The 13,891-nt window shown below is 54.1% G+C and overlaps 1 protein-coding gene across 2 annotated transcripts; it reads right to left on the bottom strand.

The window, feature by feature from the left end:
* Positions 1-1,285: 1,285 nt before the first annotated feature.
* On the bottom strand, positions 1,286-5,269 carry PRPH (peripherin). Of its 2 annotated transcripts, none has more exons than XM_036891370.2 (9): positions 4,228-5,269; positions 3,767-3,827; positions 3,487-3,582; positions 2,932-3,099; positions 2,708-2,833; positions 2,409-2,629; positions 2,256-2,305; positions 1,933-2,012; positions 1,286-1,684 (listed from the first exon to the last, which is right to left on the bottom strand). In XM_036891370.2, exons 1-9 carry the CDS (start codon positions 4,767-4,769, stop codon positions 1,616-1,618), a joined length of 1,413 nt encoding a protein of 470 aa, XP_036747265.1. In that variant the 5' UTR covers positions 4,770-5,269; the 3' UTR covers positions 1,286-1,615. The 2 variants fall into 2 exon arrangements, with proteins under 2 accessions (XP_036747265.1, XP_036747272.1); XM_036891377.2 differs by having other exon boundaries at positions 1,286-1,681; positions 4,228-5,159.
* Between the last annotated feature and the right edge of the window lie 8,622 nt (positions 5,270-13,891).

Here is a 13,891-nt window from a genome sequence, read left to right as displayed (position 1 = left end):
AGCCTCTGAATTGGTCTTCTATCTTCCAATTGTTTCTGCACACTATAGCCAGAGTGATCTTCCTAAAAGGAAGATTTGAATAACCTCCTGATTAAACCCTTCCTTTGGGATAAATTCGAAATACCTTCACATGGCATATAAGGCCCTCCATGACTTGGCTCTCATTCTTTCTTTCCAACCTCAACACCATTCCTTCCTTTCCAGCCTTCACCCCATCATTACAGAACTGTTTGCAACAGCCAGACTTGCTCTCTTACCTCCTGACTGACTTACCTACCTAGAAAGCCCTCTTCCTTTCCCTGCTCCACCCGAACAACTCTGGCCCATTCTTCAATGCTCGGTGTGATGGCACCTCCTTTGGGAAGGCAACCTTGCCCCAAGGCTGGGTTCCATGCTCCTCTTCATGTTCCCACAATGCCACCTCCTTATCTCAGTCACAGCCCTCATCATGAGGTTGGAACTGTCCGCTTGTCTATCTCACCCACCCCAGACTGTGAGCTCCTTGAGAGCAGGGACTCTGGCTTACTCCCTGTACCTAGCACCATTGAGCAAAGATCATTTTATATTCAGGAGTGGATTTTTACTTGAAGTCAAAGGTAGGATGGAGTGGAGTTGAACGACAGCGTGGAAGCAGACATTTTCAAGCAGGGGGAGGGTGCTGACAGAATCTGGTTTGTTGGCTAAGTGTGTTGAGTAGGTTTAGGTGGGTGGCAGGGCCAGGTCAAGGGAAAGGGACCAGTGAGGCAGATAATGGAACCCAGGCAAGAGATGATGGTGGCGTGGATTCTCCAGCTCCCTCCCACTCCAAGAGCCACTAACCCACAAAACCCTATGACCATCTGCAGCCAAGCAGTGGAGATGGGGAGAACCTGACAGACTTGAAAGAGTTAAGAAGTGGAATTAACTGAAGGGGGGGTGGGAGTAAGTGAAGAAAAGACAGGGGTGTAATAGGAGGCGAGTTCCAAGGTGGGCAACAGAGGCCCTCGTGGTGGCTTCTTCTGGGATGGGAAACCCAGAAGGAAGGAGGTGAGGAGCTGCTTTGGCTCTGTGGAGTTTGAGGGGCCTATGGGACACCCATAAGGCACCTGGGCAATCAGGGCTTCAGACTAGAAACAGAAGTTGAGGAGAAATGGACTAAGAAATAGAAAAACCAGAAGGGTAGACTGGTGTCACAGATGCCAAGATCGTGGAATTCAGAGAAGCAATGGTTAGAAATGGGGAAATGCGACTGAGCCTTCTCCCCACAGGCAGCCCCACTTCCACGGACACAAATGCACTGGGGAGGTTTCTCTTCACAACACTTTTATTTGATTCAAAAGTGAAATTCAGACTCTGGCCCACTGCTCTTGGGATCATGGAAGGAGCAACTTGACTTGGGGATCATCAGCCTCTCACAGGGATGGGCGCAGGGGAACATATAGGTCATGTCTATAGGGCCAGGAGAGGCGCAGTACTGCTTGGCTGGTTAGGGCTGGGTCACATGCCAGGGATGGAGTGACTGCTGTCATCCCCTAGACACATGCAGAGGGAGGGGAGACTAACTCAGGACTGGTGTTAGGGTCTGGGCTTGGAGTAGGCCTAGGACAGGGCCAGGGAACTCTGGACCAAAATGGGTTCAGTAGCTGTGAGTAGAAGACTTGTCCAGCTCACTACGCTGCTCCTTCTGGGACTCGGTTACTACCTGCTGGGGCAAGCAAGACACGTGAAAGGCACAAACTACTCAGCCCTACCCTCTTGGGAGCTCCTTTGGGGCCTGAGGCCCTCTCTCTGGCAGAACCATCTGAGGCTCCAGTCTATCCATCCATCTTCTCCAGCTCCCTCCCACTCCAAGAGCTACTAACCCACAAAACCCTACGACCATCTGCAGCCAAGCAGGGGCTCAAAAATTAGACACGAAATGGTGGGGTCCTAGGCTCAAGTGATCCATCTCACCTCTCCATCCCGGGTCTCAATAGTTTTGATGAGAACCATCTTCCGGCTGTGGCTGTCCTGGGGAGGCTCCACCTCAGGCACTGGAAAAGTAGGATGAGGAGCCTGAGAGGAGGCTTGGAGTTTCTCTCCTTTCAAGCCCTCACTTTCGTTTGGGAGGGTGGGAGGGGCAGGGCCTGCCTGAGGAGTCGGGGTGGGTGGCGTAGACCAGGACCCTGTAAGTAGTTCACAGAACTGATCGCTGAGCAGAGCCAGAACAAGAGTCTGGTCAGGACAGAAGTGGACAAGGGGACAGTCAGGTTAGCAGCCAGGGGTGGCAGACTCACCAGTCGTCTTTATACTTAAGGAGGCAAAGGAATGGACTGGCACGGAGATCCTGGGGGTGAAGCACGGGGTCAGCTGCTGTCCAGGTCCACTCCTTCCCTGAACACCCAATCCCGACCACTCCCTGCCCACCCTCCAGCGGCCCCGCCCCGCACCGGCTCTCCTCGCCCTCCAGCAGCTTTCGATAGGTGGCAATCTCGATGTCCAGGGCCATCTTGACGTTGAGGAGCTCCTGGTACTCACGCAGGTGCCGAGCCATCTCCTCCTTTAGCTGCCGTAGCTCCTCCTCCAGCCGCGCGGCGCCCGCCTGGTACCCGCCCGCCTCCAGGGCAAACTGCTCCTCCAGCTCCCGCAGCTGTCTGAGCAGCGCCTCGTTCTGCGGGGCAGGACTGGGTGAGTCGGGAAACAGACTTCGTCGTCCACCCCGGCCCCCGGCGCGCAGCCTCGGACTCACCGTGCCGCGCAGCCCGTCCACCTCGCATGTCAGGCTCTGGATCTGGCGTCGGGACTCGTTCATCTCCTGCTTGGCCTGGCGCAGGGCCTCGTGGTTCCGGTTGGCGGCATCGGACAGGTCCGCGTACTGCGGGGTGGGGTCAGCCGGGGGTGAGAGAACGGGATGCGCCCTCCCCCGGCGCCCCACCCTTCCGGGCCCTCACAAACCCTCTCGGGCGTTCGCACCTTAGACTTGTACCACTCCTCTGCCTCCTGTAGGTTCTTCGCTGCGATGTTTTCGTACTGCGCACGGATGTCCCTCAGAGCCGCCGTCAGCTCAGGCTTCACGGTCGCCTCCACTTCGACCTGCTGCACTTGCTGGCTCTCCACGCTCACCTGTAGGTCTCGGAGCTCCTGCCGCCCAGGGCATCAAGTAGTCAAATTTTCCGCGCAAATCCCACGTGGGTCGAGCAGTTTGCGCACAGAAAAGAGAAGTAACACTTGAATGAACAGAAGGGGGCGCCAGGGAGCACAGCGCCTATAGGACCGCGCAGCATGCTGGCCGGGTCCCAGCCAGAGGCCCGAATACGGGGTGCAGCTCCGCCGATCACCACCAGGTGGCGCAGGGGTGGGAGTCAAACCACCTGTGGAGTTTACCCTGCGAATTACCCTGCGAATCTCACCTCCCTTCGCTAGACTGTTCCTCCGCTCTACTCTCCGGTCTCCTCCAGAGTTTGCCACCCAACTCAGTGAAACCACCCTCAACCTCTCAAGCCTCGCCTGACCCGCGGGTCCACCTACCTCCTCGTGCAGCTTCTTGAGGAACTCAATCTCATCCATCAGAGACTCAATCTTGCGCTCTAGCTCCAGGCGGGACAGGGTGGCGTCGTCCACGTCCTTCACGAGGTGGCAGTGGGAATTCAAGAGCAGGGAGGGTCTGCTCAGGCCGAGGAAGGGCCAGGCCCTCCTTGCCGGCTTCTGGAAGCTTCTGATCGCCGCCCCACGCCCACAGATTCCACCCTGGATACGCGGGCCGGGGCAGGGGTGGAGAGATGGAGTTCGATGTGGGGTCCAGGCTCACCTTGCGAAAGAGCACGAGGTTGTGCTCCGCGTCCTCCCGCTTGCGAGTCTCCTCTTCCAACCTGGCAGGAAAAGTGGGCAGAGTCTGAGTTGCCTGGTTCCCGCTCAGCCCCCAAACCGCGCCCCGCAGGATCTGGGTTAGAGGCCGCTACTGCCCTGGACTCTGAGGAGGGGTCATTAAGCTGACCAATGGACTTGCCCCATTCTCTCTCCCACAGGCTGGGAGCAGAGATGGGGAGATACACAGGGGAGACATAGTGACTCCCTCTCCTTCTCCCCAGAGACTCCGCAAAGTGGTGGTGGTGGCGGGGTGGGGGGAGTTGGGGCCCGCGGGTGGGCGCGGATGGTCCCTGCACACGCTCAGGATGACAGGGGGAGCCAAACTCCAAGGGCGGCTGGTGGGGAAGGGAGGGGACCAACGAGCCGCCTCGAAGGCTGCCGCCCAGCGGGCCCTGCCCCGACCTCTGCTTGAGCGCCGCCAGGTCCTCCGCCAGCCCGTCGCGCTCCACCTGCACCCGGTCGCGCTCGCGGCCCAGAAGCTCTAGCTCCCTCCGCAGCTCACGCAGCTCCTGCTGGCACAGCTGGTCGGCGCGCGCCGGCTCCTGGCCCCGGGCCTGGCTCAGCTCCCCGCGCAAGGCCGCGTTCTGCTGCTCCAGGAAACGCACCTTCTCAATGAAGTTGGCGAAGCGGTCGTTGAGTTCCTGCAGCTCTTGCTTCTCGTTGCTTCGCGTGGCCAGGAACTCCTGGTTGAGGGCCTCAGCCATGGAGAAGTCGAGGCGCTCCGTGGGCAGGCGCAGGAGGGCGCCCGCACCCGACCGGGGGCCGCGGAAGCTGCCTAAGCGCACGGACGAGCCGGGAGACGCCGAGCCCAGCAGGCGGCTGCTGGAGAAGCGGGAGCTGGACGAGTAGGAGTAGGCCCCAGGGGACAGTGAGGGCGGTGGCCCGAAGGTGCGGCGGTAGGAGGTGGAACTGATGCTTGCCCGGAGACCCGACGGGTGGCTCATGGTGACAGAGGATGGGCAGTCACCGCTGGCAGAGCTGGTCCGGGAGCTGGGAGGGAGCCGAAGACCTCTGCGAGGCAGCTTTATAGCCCTGCGGGCTCAGGGGGGGCACGGACAGCTCCTCCCACTGGCCTGACTGCGGGACTCTGTGGGGAGGGGGATGCCCCACCCTTGCGGAGCAGCAGGAGGGCCGCACCCTCCCTCCCCGGTTGCGGCGCCCTGCCTACTTATTCCTCCTGTTGCCGGCAGGGAAGGAAGCAGGGATGGCGTCCAACACCGGAGGTCAGCGCCTTCCAGTCAGCATCCAGAGCTGGAGCCTAGGGTGGGTGGGCCTGACGAGAGTTGGGCACCCTGACTGAAAGAGCTGGTAAAAATTGGGACATACAAATATCCGACCATTACGTTGTACACCTGAAACTATGTTATGTCAGTTGCACCTCAATCAATGTGTCAGAGAACAGGAGGACTGGACGTTAAAGGGCAAGCAGATTTCTGGCGCATGAGCAGGAAGGAGGTAGCCCAGGTGGATGGCGAGTTGGCCTGGCCTAGGCCACGGAGCCTGTGCCTCCGCTTGTACCCTGAAGGCTAGGCTCTGCTTTCACCTGCTGTCAGCTACCCCCTCTGTCACCACACCCAGGGAGAACTGGGGGACAGGAAGGCAGTGACAGCTGAGGGGGTGGAGAACGGCTGATCTCTCCGTAATCCCCAGGGCCCTGTGGAGGGCTGCTGCCTGGCGCCAGCTCTGCTGCTAATGGACTGGCCTCTTCCCCTCCCCCTCCCCTGGTCACTTGGCCAGGGTGGGTGCCTGCTGATGTCTCAGCCTTAAAGACACAGCTCCCAAACCTGGACCTACCCCAGGCCTCAACAGGATGGGCACATCAGGGATGGCTGAGTGACTGGGTCCTGCTCTGGTCCCACCTCTCACTCCTCTTTCAGTCCCTGGACCACTGGGAGGGTCTATGCCCGGCCAGAGGCTGAGCTGAGTGAGCCAGCTGTATGCTGTCTGGCTTTACTGGATTCTCCCCTCCCCCAACCAACTGCTGCTCAGTCACGGGCCTTACAAGAACCAGAGCAATTCCTGAGGTAGGAAGGGGAGGGGGCTGAGGGGCAGCAGCTGCTGCCAAGGCTGAGATGAACAGGCTGGCAGGAACCAGTTTCCAGTATTGAGGAGTGGCAGGTACCCAGGGGTGGGTGGGGCTGGATGGAGAAGTGGGAAGAGGTGTCTATCCGCAGTGGTCCAGGGACTGAAAGAGGAGTGAGAAGGCCCCAGAACAGATGCACCGGCCTGTGTGCACAGACAAGATGCATATGCATCACAGCACCCTGTACCTATGTGCACACACATCACACACACACGCACATCCCTTCCTGCCCTCCCCCACCCCGGAGTTAGTGGGAAGGCTGATGTCTGGCCTTTGCATGACTGCAGCTTCCGGAACGCAGGCACAGGGTGCCCGGGAGTGGACAGGCAGCTTGGATGGTCTGCAGGAGCCAGGGTGCTGAGGCCTGTTGGGTTCGCCAGGAGCCATGGGGCTGCCACCAGGGACTCCAGGGCTCTCCAGTAGGTACAGGTCCACCTCAGATTGGCCCTGAGGATAAGAGCTGGGCATCTGGAAAGCAGGTTTGGGATGCCGGGCTGGATCTCCGGCTGAGGGGGTGAGGAGGGCGGCTCCCTGGCCGGCTAGCTCCTCAGCATTGCAGGAGCTAGGAGCCTCCCCTCCTTTGTGTGTCTTCTGAGATGGGCCAACGCCTGTCTGCCTCCTCACATCCCCACCGCCTTCGCCTCCTCTCCAGGCCCCTCCCTCCTTCCGGGCCATTAGTCTCTCCCTGCACAGCTGCCAGGTCCTTCTCTTTGATGGGTCTGGTGTCGTTGCCAGGGGAATGGGAAGAGGGAGGATGGGAGAGAGGGGCAGGATGGATAAACCAGGTCCAGTGCCCCTAACTCATCAGAGTGGAGAATGGTAGGGCTGGGGTAGGGGTCTTGGCAGGTACTGGTGTGCATGCGAGAAGCCTTGGTGCTTTCTGCTTGCAGCTGTGGTCTCTGAGCCTTGCCCTGGAGCTCCCTTCACCCTAGCCTAGGCCCTGCCCTGCCCTGCCTGCTGTCCTCCCAGAGCAAACTGGCATTGGAGTAGACCAGCTCGGGCCCTGCCTTACATGGAGCTGTTGATAGACCCAGGCCTTTGAGAGTAGAGACCCCTTAGGCTGGGCCCAGAGAGTTCTGGGGGGAGTCCCACCCCCGCTTAAGCTCCGAACTCACCACCCAGATACCTCAGAGGGAAGGGGACCAGGGCCTCCTCAGGAGGGCTCTGGGAGCTTTGGAGGCAGTAATACCAGGGCCTGGGTGGGGAAACCAGGCCTGCTGCGGAGGCAAAGGAGATTCCTCCCCCTTACTCAGGAAGAGCCAGACCTAGGAGATCTTGAGGCCAGAGAAAAGGTAAGAAAGGGTCATGGTGAAGAGCCGGGGCTCTGGCATCCAGCTGCCAAGCTCCCCATCGGACTCCAACACTGTTGCACCAATTTAGTCTCATTACTATGTCCTTTCATGTCCCTCAGTAAAATGGGGATAATTGTAGTTGTTGGTGGATTAAATACTGAGGATACACAAAGTAGTGGCTGAAAATGTAAGCTGGTTTTATTACTACTACTTCGACTATTTTTATTATTGATTTCCCAAGTGATACTGTCAGCCCTCTGAGTTCATTGAGGATCCCGACTTTCGGATTGTCCCCACTAGTGGCTGAGAGCAGTGCTGGACCAAGATGGAAGGAGCCAAATACTTCTTGGTTGATGGGGAAAGGGGAACAAATCCCATCCTTTCTTGGTGTACTAAGACAAAGAAAGGACTCTGGACAGATTGCCAGGGTTCACTCATGGCTCCCCATTTTATTAGCTGTGTGCTTTGGGTCTGGGTGAGTGATTTCACCCCTATTCACCCCATTTTCTTTATCCATATGGTAATGATTAGAATAGTACCTACCTCATAGTGCTGAAGGATTAAATAAGTTACAATATGTGAAGCCCTTCGTGGTTGGCACATAATATGTGCTATATAAATATTAGCCGTGTTATTATTACCCCTTCTCCTTCTGCCAGTCTGGGCTGCCCTGGTGAAGTCTTGGAGAGAAATGACAATTGGATGCATCCAGAGATTTGCAAGGAAGTTGACCAGCAAGGTTTAGGTGACTGGCAAGAGTGCTACTGAATGATAGGCCATAGACTCAAATCAAAGCTGGATGAGGAGGGGTGTGTGGGCAAGAAAGGGTGGGAGACTAGGAGAGTGAAGAGGTCCATTGCTGGGCTCCCAGGCAAGGCCAAGGGACAGTCAGAGCACAAAGGAATCGAATGAGGCACTGAGAGGATAGGAGGTTGTTTTCAGAGAATGGGATGCATGAATTTGTGATTCTGGAGAGGGGTATTTATGGATAAGATTTCCCAGGCATTTCTAAGGGAGTGGGCAGCTGAAGCTAAGGTCAAATGGAGGACGAAGTCATGGGAGAAGAGATCAGACCACCAGTCTGGGCAGTTACTAGCTGTGTGATCCTGGGCAAGTTACTTGGCCTCTCTGAGCTTCAGTTTCTCATCTGTAAAATAGGGTTGTTGATGCCTTCCTCCCAGGAGTGTTTGAGCTCTAAATGAGGTATTGTGACTAAATCAATTAGCAGTCAAGAGGTTCACAGGAGATGTTCAGTACTGTTGATTGCTTTCTTCTCCTCCGTGACAGAAAGGAACTGAGACCAAGGAGCAAAGACATAACCCTACTTACTTGTAACTAAGTGTCCACTGGGGTCTCCCTGTCCCTTGAGGCTGAGAACTGGCTTAACCTCCATTCCACATACTGGGGAACTTTCAATCATCCTCAAGATCTCTGCCTTCCTAGTGCTCCCTCATTGTGTCCCTAGCTCCAAGTCTCTGCCAGCCCCTGAAGTGGCTTTTATAGCGAATTCTTGTGTCTCAGATGTGGAACTCAGCACTTCCCCTTGGTTCCCATGGCCCCCTTTCCCATCACTTAGGCAGGACCCGAAGCTCACAGGGATAAAGCTGCCTGTCTGAGGTTGCACAGCAAGCTAAGGGCAGCTTTCTCTGTAGGAATAGGAAGGGGCACCCTGGTTGGTCAGGCCCCTCTGGTGTTCTGGGCTCTGGGCCTGCAGGAGCCAAGAGGAGCCTCAGCCAGGAGTCCAGCCCCACATTTCTCAAGGGGAGCTCTCCCAGGTGGGTGTGTCTGTAGGGTCCCCGCGGACAGAATGGCTCCACCAGGTTGGAATCCTTTCCTTCCCCATTATCTCCATTGTGGGGCCCCACTCCCAGTTAGGGAGCAGTCTGGGCATTGTTTCCAGCTTATCACTTCTCACTGTATCACATAGTAATAGCTAATATTTCCAATGTGGCAAGCATTTTTCATGTGTTACCAGTTTTAATACTCACAATGACCCTCTGACATAAGTACCATTACTATTCCCATTTTACAATTGAAGAAACTGAAGCACGAAGAGGTTAAGCAACTTGCCAAGGTCAGACAGTTAGCAAAGGAGTCATCTGTTTATATGTCTGACTCCCATCCCCCGCCCCCAACCCCCTCAACCCCGACAATATGATCTTTGAGGGCAGTGCTCAGGTCCTATTCGCCGTTGTGTCCGTGGGGTCTAGCATAGGACCTAGGGTCAAATAAATGTTGGTTAAACTGAAGGGAACCCTGAAGCACCTGAAAAAAAATCTCCCATCGTTGTTGGTCTGGAAAATAAAGACATGTGTTGCTGCCACCTTCTGGTCTGAAGCGGGAATGACATGTCTGCAGCCATAAGATTCATGAACGTTGGAATTTAGGCTCTCCACGCTCACATGCGTGGAATTTAGGGGATGCTTCAAAACTATTTAAGACTTTTTTAACAGACGAAGAGAATTACTCAAGGATGTGTAACATGTAACAGCAGCACTGGTGTTGAGTTCAGAACGCTGATTGCATTCTTCTCTTGGGCTCTAGGAACCCCCTTAACACCTCCACCCCAGCCAAAAACCAAGGAAGGAGGGCAACATCCCTGGGGTCCTCTACTATGTCCACAATCTCCAGTCTGGCTCTCACCGTAAAATCGCATCTACTTCTGCCTGCTTAACCTTCCCAACCCCAGCTACCCCTCAACTGGGGAACAAGAGAGCTGCTTATGGCCATCAAATGCTAAGTGAACCTTCCTTCTCATGGTATGGCCTTGGGGACCTGACAGAGTCACCTGGGGGGCATTCAAAAGCAGATTCCAGTGCCCCATCCAGATCTTCTCGATCTCTAGAATCTGCATTTGAACAAAATTCCTAGATGATTTTTAATGCATGTGAAAATTGGAGTATTCCTGGATTAAGAGTCTTTTCTTTAAATTGTCCATCTTTTCCCCCACTTTATTTTGAAAAATTTCAAGCTCAGAGAAATGTTGAAAGACTGCTACTGTGAACATTAATATACTTTTTCCTGAATTTACCAACTGTCTGTATTTTGATATAATTCCTCTGAAAGTAAGTTTCAAACATCATGATATTTCACCCCTAACGATTTCAGCATGCATCTCCTAAGAATAAGAACGTTTTCCTATGTAGCTATAGTGTATTAAGTCATTCAAGAAATTTAACATTGACACAATATTATCTAATATATAGCCCATATTTGAATTACCTCAATTGTTCCAATAATGTCCTTTATAGCTATTTTCCCCCCCAATCTAGGATTCATAGATCAAGAATTGTATCTGGTTGTCACTGGGGCAGCAGAAAGAACCAGAGCATAAGGGTGAGGCTGGGATGAGCTTGGCATGTTTGAGGACCTGGAGAAAGGTTGGGAAGGTTGGAGCAGGGTGGGTGAGGAGGACCGAAGGAAAGGTGGAGTTAGAACAGCGGGAAAGAGTCAGAGCACATAGGGCTTTTAAAATCTGAGTAAATAGTTCATAGCTTATTTTAATGCAATGGAAAGCCATTGGAGGGTTTTAAGCTGGAGAATGACTTCATCTTATTTATGGCTATAAAAGGTCATTCTGAAGACAATTTCAGAATTGGGACATTCTATACAATGACCCCTAGATCTTGTAAGAAGTCAGTGTCATATATATATATATATATTTTGGAGGCCCCACTGGGATATGGTCATATTTTTTTTAAGGTGGGCATATTAGTCTCCTAGGGATGTCATAAGAAATTACCACTGACTTGGTGGCTTAAAACAACAGAAATGTATTCTCTCACCATTCTGGAGGCTAAAAGTCCAAAATCAAGATGTTGACAGGATTATACTTCCAAAGGCTCTAGAAAATCAATCCTTGCCTCTTCTACCTTCTGGTGGCTCTTGGTATTTGTTGGCTTGTGGCTATATCTCTAATCTCTGCCTTCACATGGCCTTCTCCTCTTCTGTTTCTATGTCTTCTCCTTCTTATAAAGATAATTGTTATTGGCTTTGGAAACCCAGGTAACCTAAGATGATCTCTTAGCAATTAACTTGCAAAGACCCTTTTCCTAAATAAGGTCACATTCACAGGTTCTGGGAGGTGGACGTACCTTTCTTGGGGGCCACCATTCAACACACTACAGTGAATTGTTCCAGACAGGAAAGCGACTGAGAGATATAACAACTAAATGCAAAGTAGAAATCTAGATTGGATCCTGGATTTGGAGGGGGGGGAAAGGCTCTTGGAGAACTTTGTGTATTGTATGCTATGGAATGATTATGCCTGTTTTTAGGCATGAAGATGGGAAAGTGATAGTGTAAGGGAATCTCATGTTTTTAGGAGGTGCCTACAGGAACATTTGGCGGGGAAGTGCCACGATGCCTACAGCCTTCCCTGGTGGGTCGGTCCCATCACTTTCTCTGGCTGCCAGGTAAGGGAACCTGGGAAAGAGCAGTTGCAGAGTCAGTCACACCACTTATCAGAATAGAACCTGGGTTTCTCATCTTGGTTTCCACTTGGTTCTGCAGGTCTCTTATAGGGACTGTGCCCGGGTGCCCAGTGAGTCTGCCCCCACTCCCAGGCAGAGGATATGCTCAGCCGTGCCTCTGGGTGTCCCGAGGTTGGGGAGACTGGAGCTGGAATTTCCCTTCCCCTCAGCCCGTGGTCTCCACATGGAGTTGGCCTTGTCCATCACACATGGGTAAATGGGGTCTCCTGAACCAACCTCATTTCCTGGCAGCTCCCCCATAGGCTCACTGCTTTTCAGAGCCCATGTTTACAATTGGTTGATCACCCTTGGTCAGGAGGTCCCTGCCTGGTGAGGAGGCAGGACCATCCCATGAGAAAGGACAAGGGAGGTCATGGCAGGGGCCCTCCCTGGGCCAGCACACCCTGCAAGTCTTCCTTTCTGGTCCAATGGTCAATCAGTAGAATCTTCTGCGCTGAGTTGGAGATGACTGGGGTTTGGATGGCTGGGACTCCAGGGGGCACGATGGAGAACAACAGAACCTTAATGAGCACCCCTGGGTTAGGGCCAAAGGGGTTTGTGAGAAGCTGTGGGAGTCCTCTACGTAGGTGGGACTGGTTCATGGAGAGCAGGAAAGCCAGGCAGAGGGGTTATATTCAAGATGTCTCATGTTGCAGAGAAAGAGCACCTAACCATAAACTGGTTAGGTGTTCTAACTGGGCCTGGGCCAGTTACTGGGTCTTGCTTTCCTCATTGGTTAAAGAAAAGTGTTGAATGAAAGAATCTCTGATATTCTTTGCAGGCAGACAGGTGGGGCTAGGGTATAGTCGAGGACTCAGTTAATGAAAGAAGTGTTTCTGAGGTCATGGTGGGTCTCAGAGTACTTCCCCCCAGGAGCTTTAAGCTCTTCCTTCTCAGGTTGGTGCCCCAAGATCCTCCCTGTGAGAATGAGCAGCAGTCTCAATACAGCAGGGGGGAAGGATGGGGAAGCAGGGGCAAGCTGTCTCAGGATGGTGCCAGCGCTGGGACAGCCATATGATCTCCCTAGCTGCAGGGCCCATTTTCAGGGAGTCCAAGGAGGGCACTGATTTTCTCCCCAACCCCAACTCCCTGTTTACTGGATTGCCCAAGGAGGTACAGACTTAATGATGGACTTCCTGGCAGGGGACCCCTTCCCTCCATACAACTTCCATGAGCCCCTCAGCCTGAAACCCCAGAAGGTTAGAGCAGGTGGGGAACTGGGGTCACCTGGGACCCCTCCCCCATTTTCCTAATGAAGATGCTGTGGTGGGAGGCAATCAGTGGGCTGTTCTGAGATACAGCCCTGGCTCATGCCCCCGACTAGGGGAGCCCCCTCCGTACCCAGCTGGGGCTTGAGCACATGCATGCACCTGACAGAAGATGGAACAGGGGCTTCTGCCCATCAGGCCTGTTGCCAGGAGGCTCTTTTCTGCAATCATGGCACTCTGCCATCCATCTCACCCCACCTCCTACAGGGAGAGGCCAGGGGACAGCTGAACAGACAAGTTCAAAGAGCCTGATACTCTACCAACTGGGCCCAGCCATTGGGAGCCACTGGAGTCCATGGATCTCCTAGGCATCTAGCGCCACTGTCTGCATCTGTTAGAGATTGTCCCCCTCTAGGTGACTTTTTGCAGCACACTACTGTGTGGTCACCTGGCTGGAGGAAACAGACCTGGGGAAATGGGTGATGAGTGGGGGAGAGAGAGAGAGGAAAGGGAGAAAGAGAGGAAAGCAAATGGGTCAGAAAAGGAGAAAAAGCCTCTCAGGGGAACAACCCTACAGGGGAACAACCAGTTGAGTGACGCCTATTCACACTCTGGAGCCCCCAGAATCTGGTCTGGTTCTTGTCCAAGTCACCGCACACCACCTCCTTGTCTACAAGGGCAGAAGAGCTGGGCCTGCCCTGGGGTCCGGCTCCTTCTGGCTGGGCTTCCTGGGAGGTCATTCTCTGGGAGTGCACCTCCTTGCCTTTCTACACCACCGCAGATTAAACTTGGGCTCCATTTAAGTTGCATGTAAGGAGGAAGGCAGCACATTTTTTTTGAGCCTGCAAATGTTCTCCGTGTGTTTTCAATTTACAATTTAAGTTCAGCCAAGACCCCTGGAGAGACTGGACGAAGCAGCAGATCAGTTTGGCTGACTGGGAACTGCAAGCAGAGGAAGGCCGAAAACCAAGGGAAGTTAGAAGGGCAAGGGATCTTTGCTCTCCCAGGGCA

This window comes from Manis pentadactyla, chromosome 10 (assembly GCF_030020395.1).
Source record: "Manis pentadactyla isolate mManPen7 chromosome 10, mManPen7.hap1, whole genome shotgun sequence".
NCBI classification, from domain to species: Eukaryota; Metazoa; Chordata; class Mammalia; order Pholidota; family Manidae; genus Manis; species Manis pentadactyla.
The sequence above is the reverse complement of the archived record's forward strand: the minus strand, read 5'-3'. Positions and strand labels throughout refer to the sequence as shown.

Coding starts and splice junctions, on each gene's coding strand:
- PRPH (XM_036891370.2), bottom strand. CDS start 4,769: ATGAGCCACCCGTCGGGTCTCCGGGCAAGCATCAGTTCCACCTCCTAC. Junction 2,834..2,931: donor AGGAGTGGTACAAGTCTAAG/GTGCGAACGCCC, acceptor CCCACCCCGCAG/TACGCGGACCTGTCCGATGC. Junction 1,685..1,932: donor TTGAGACCCGGGATGGAGAG/GTGAGATGGATC, acceptor TGCTTGCCCCAG/CAGGTAGTAACCGAGTCCCA.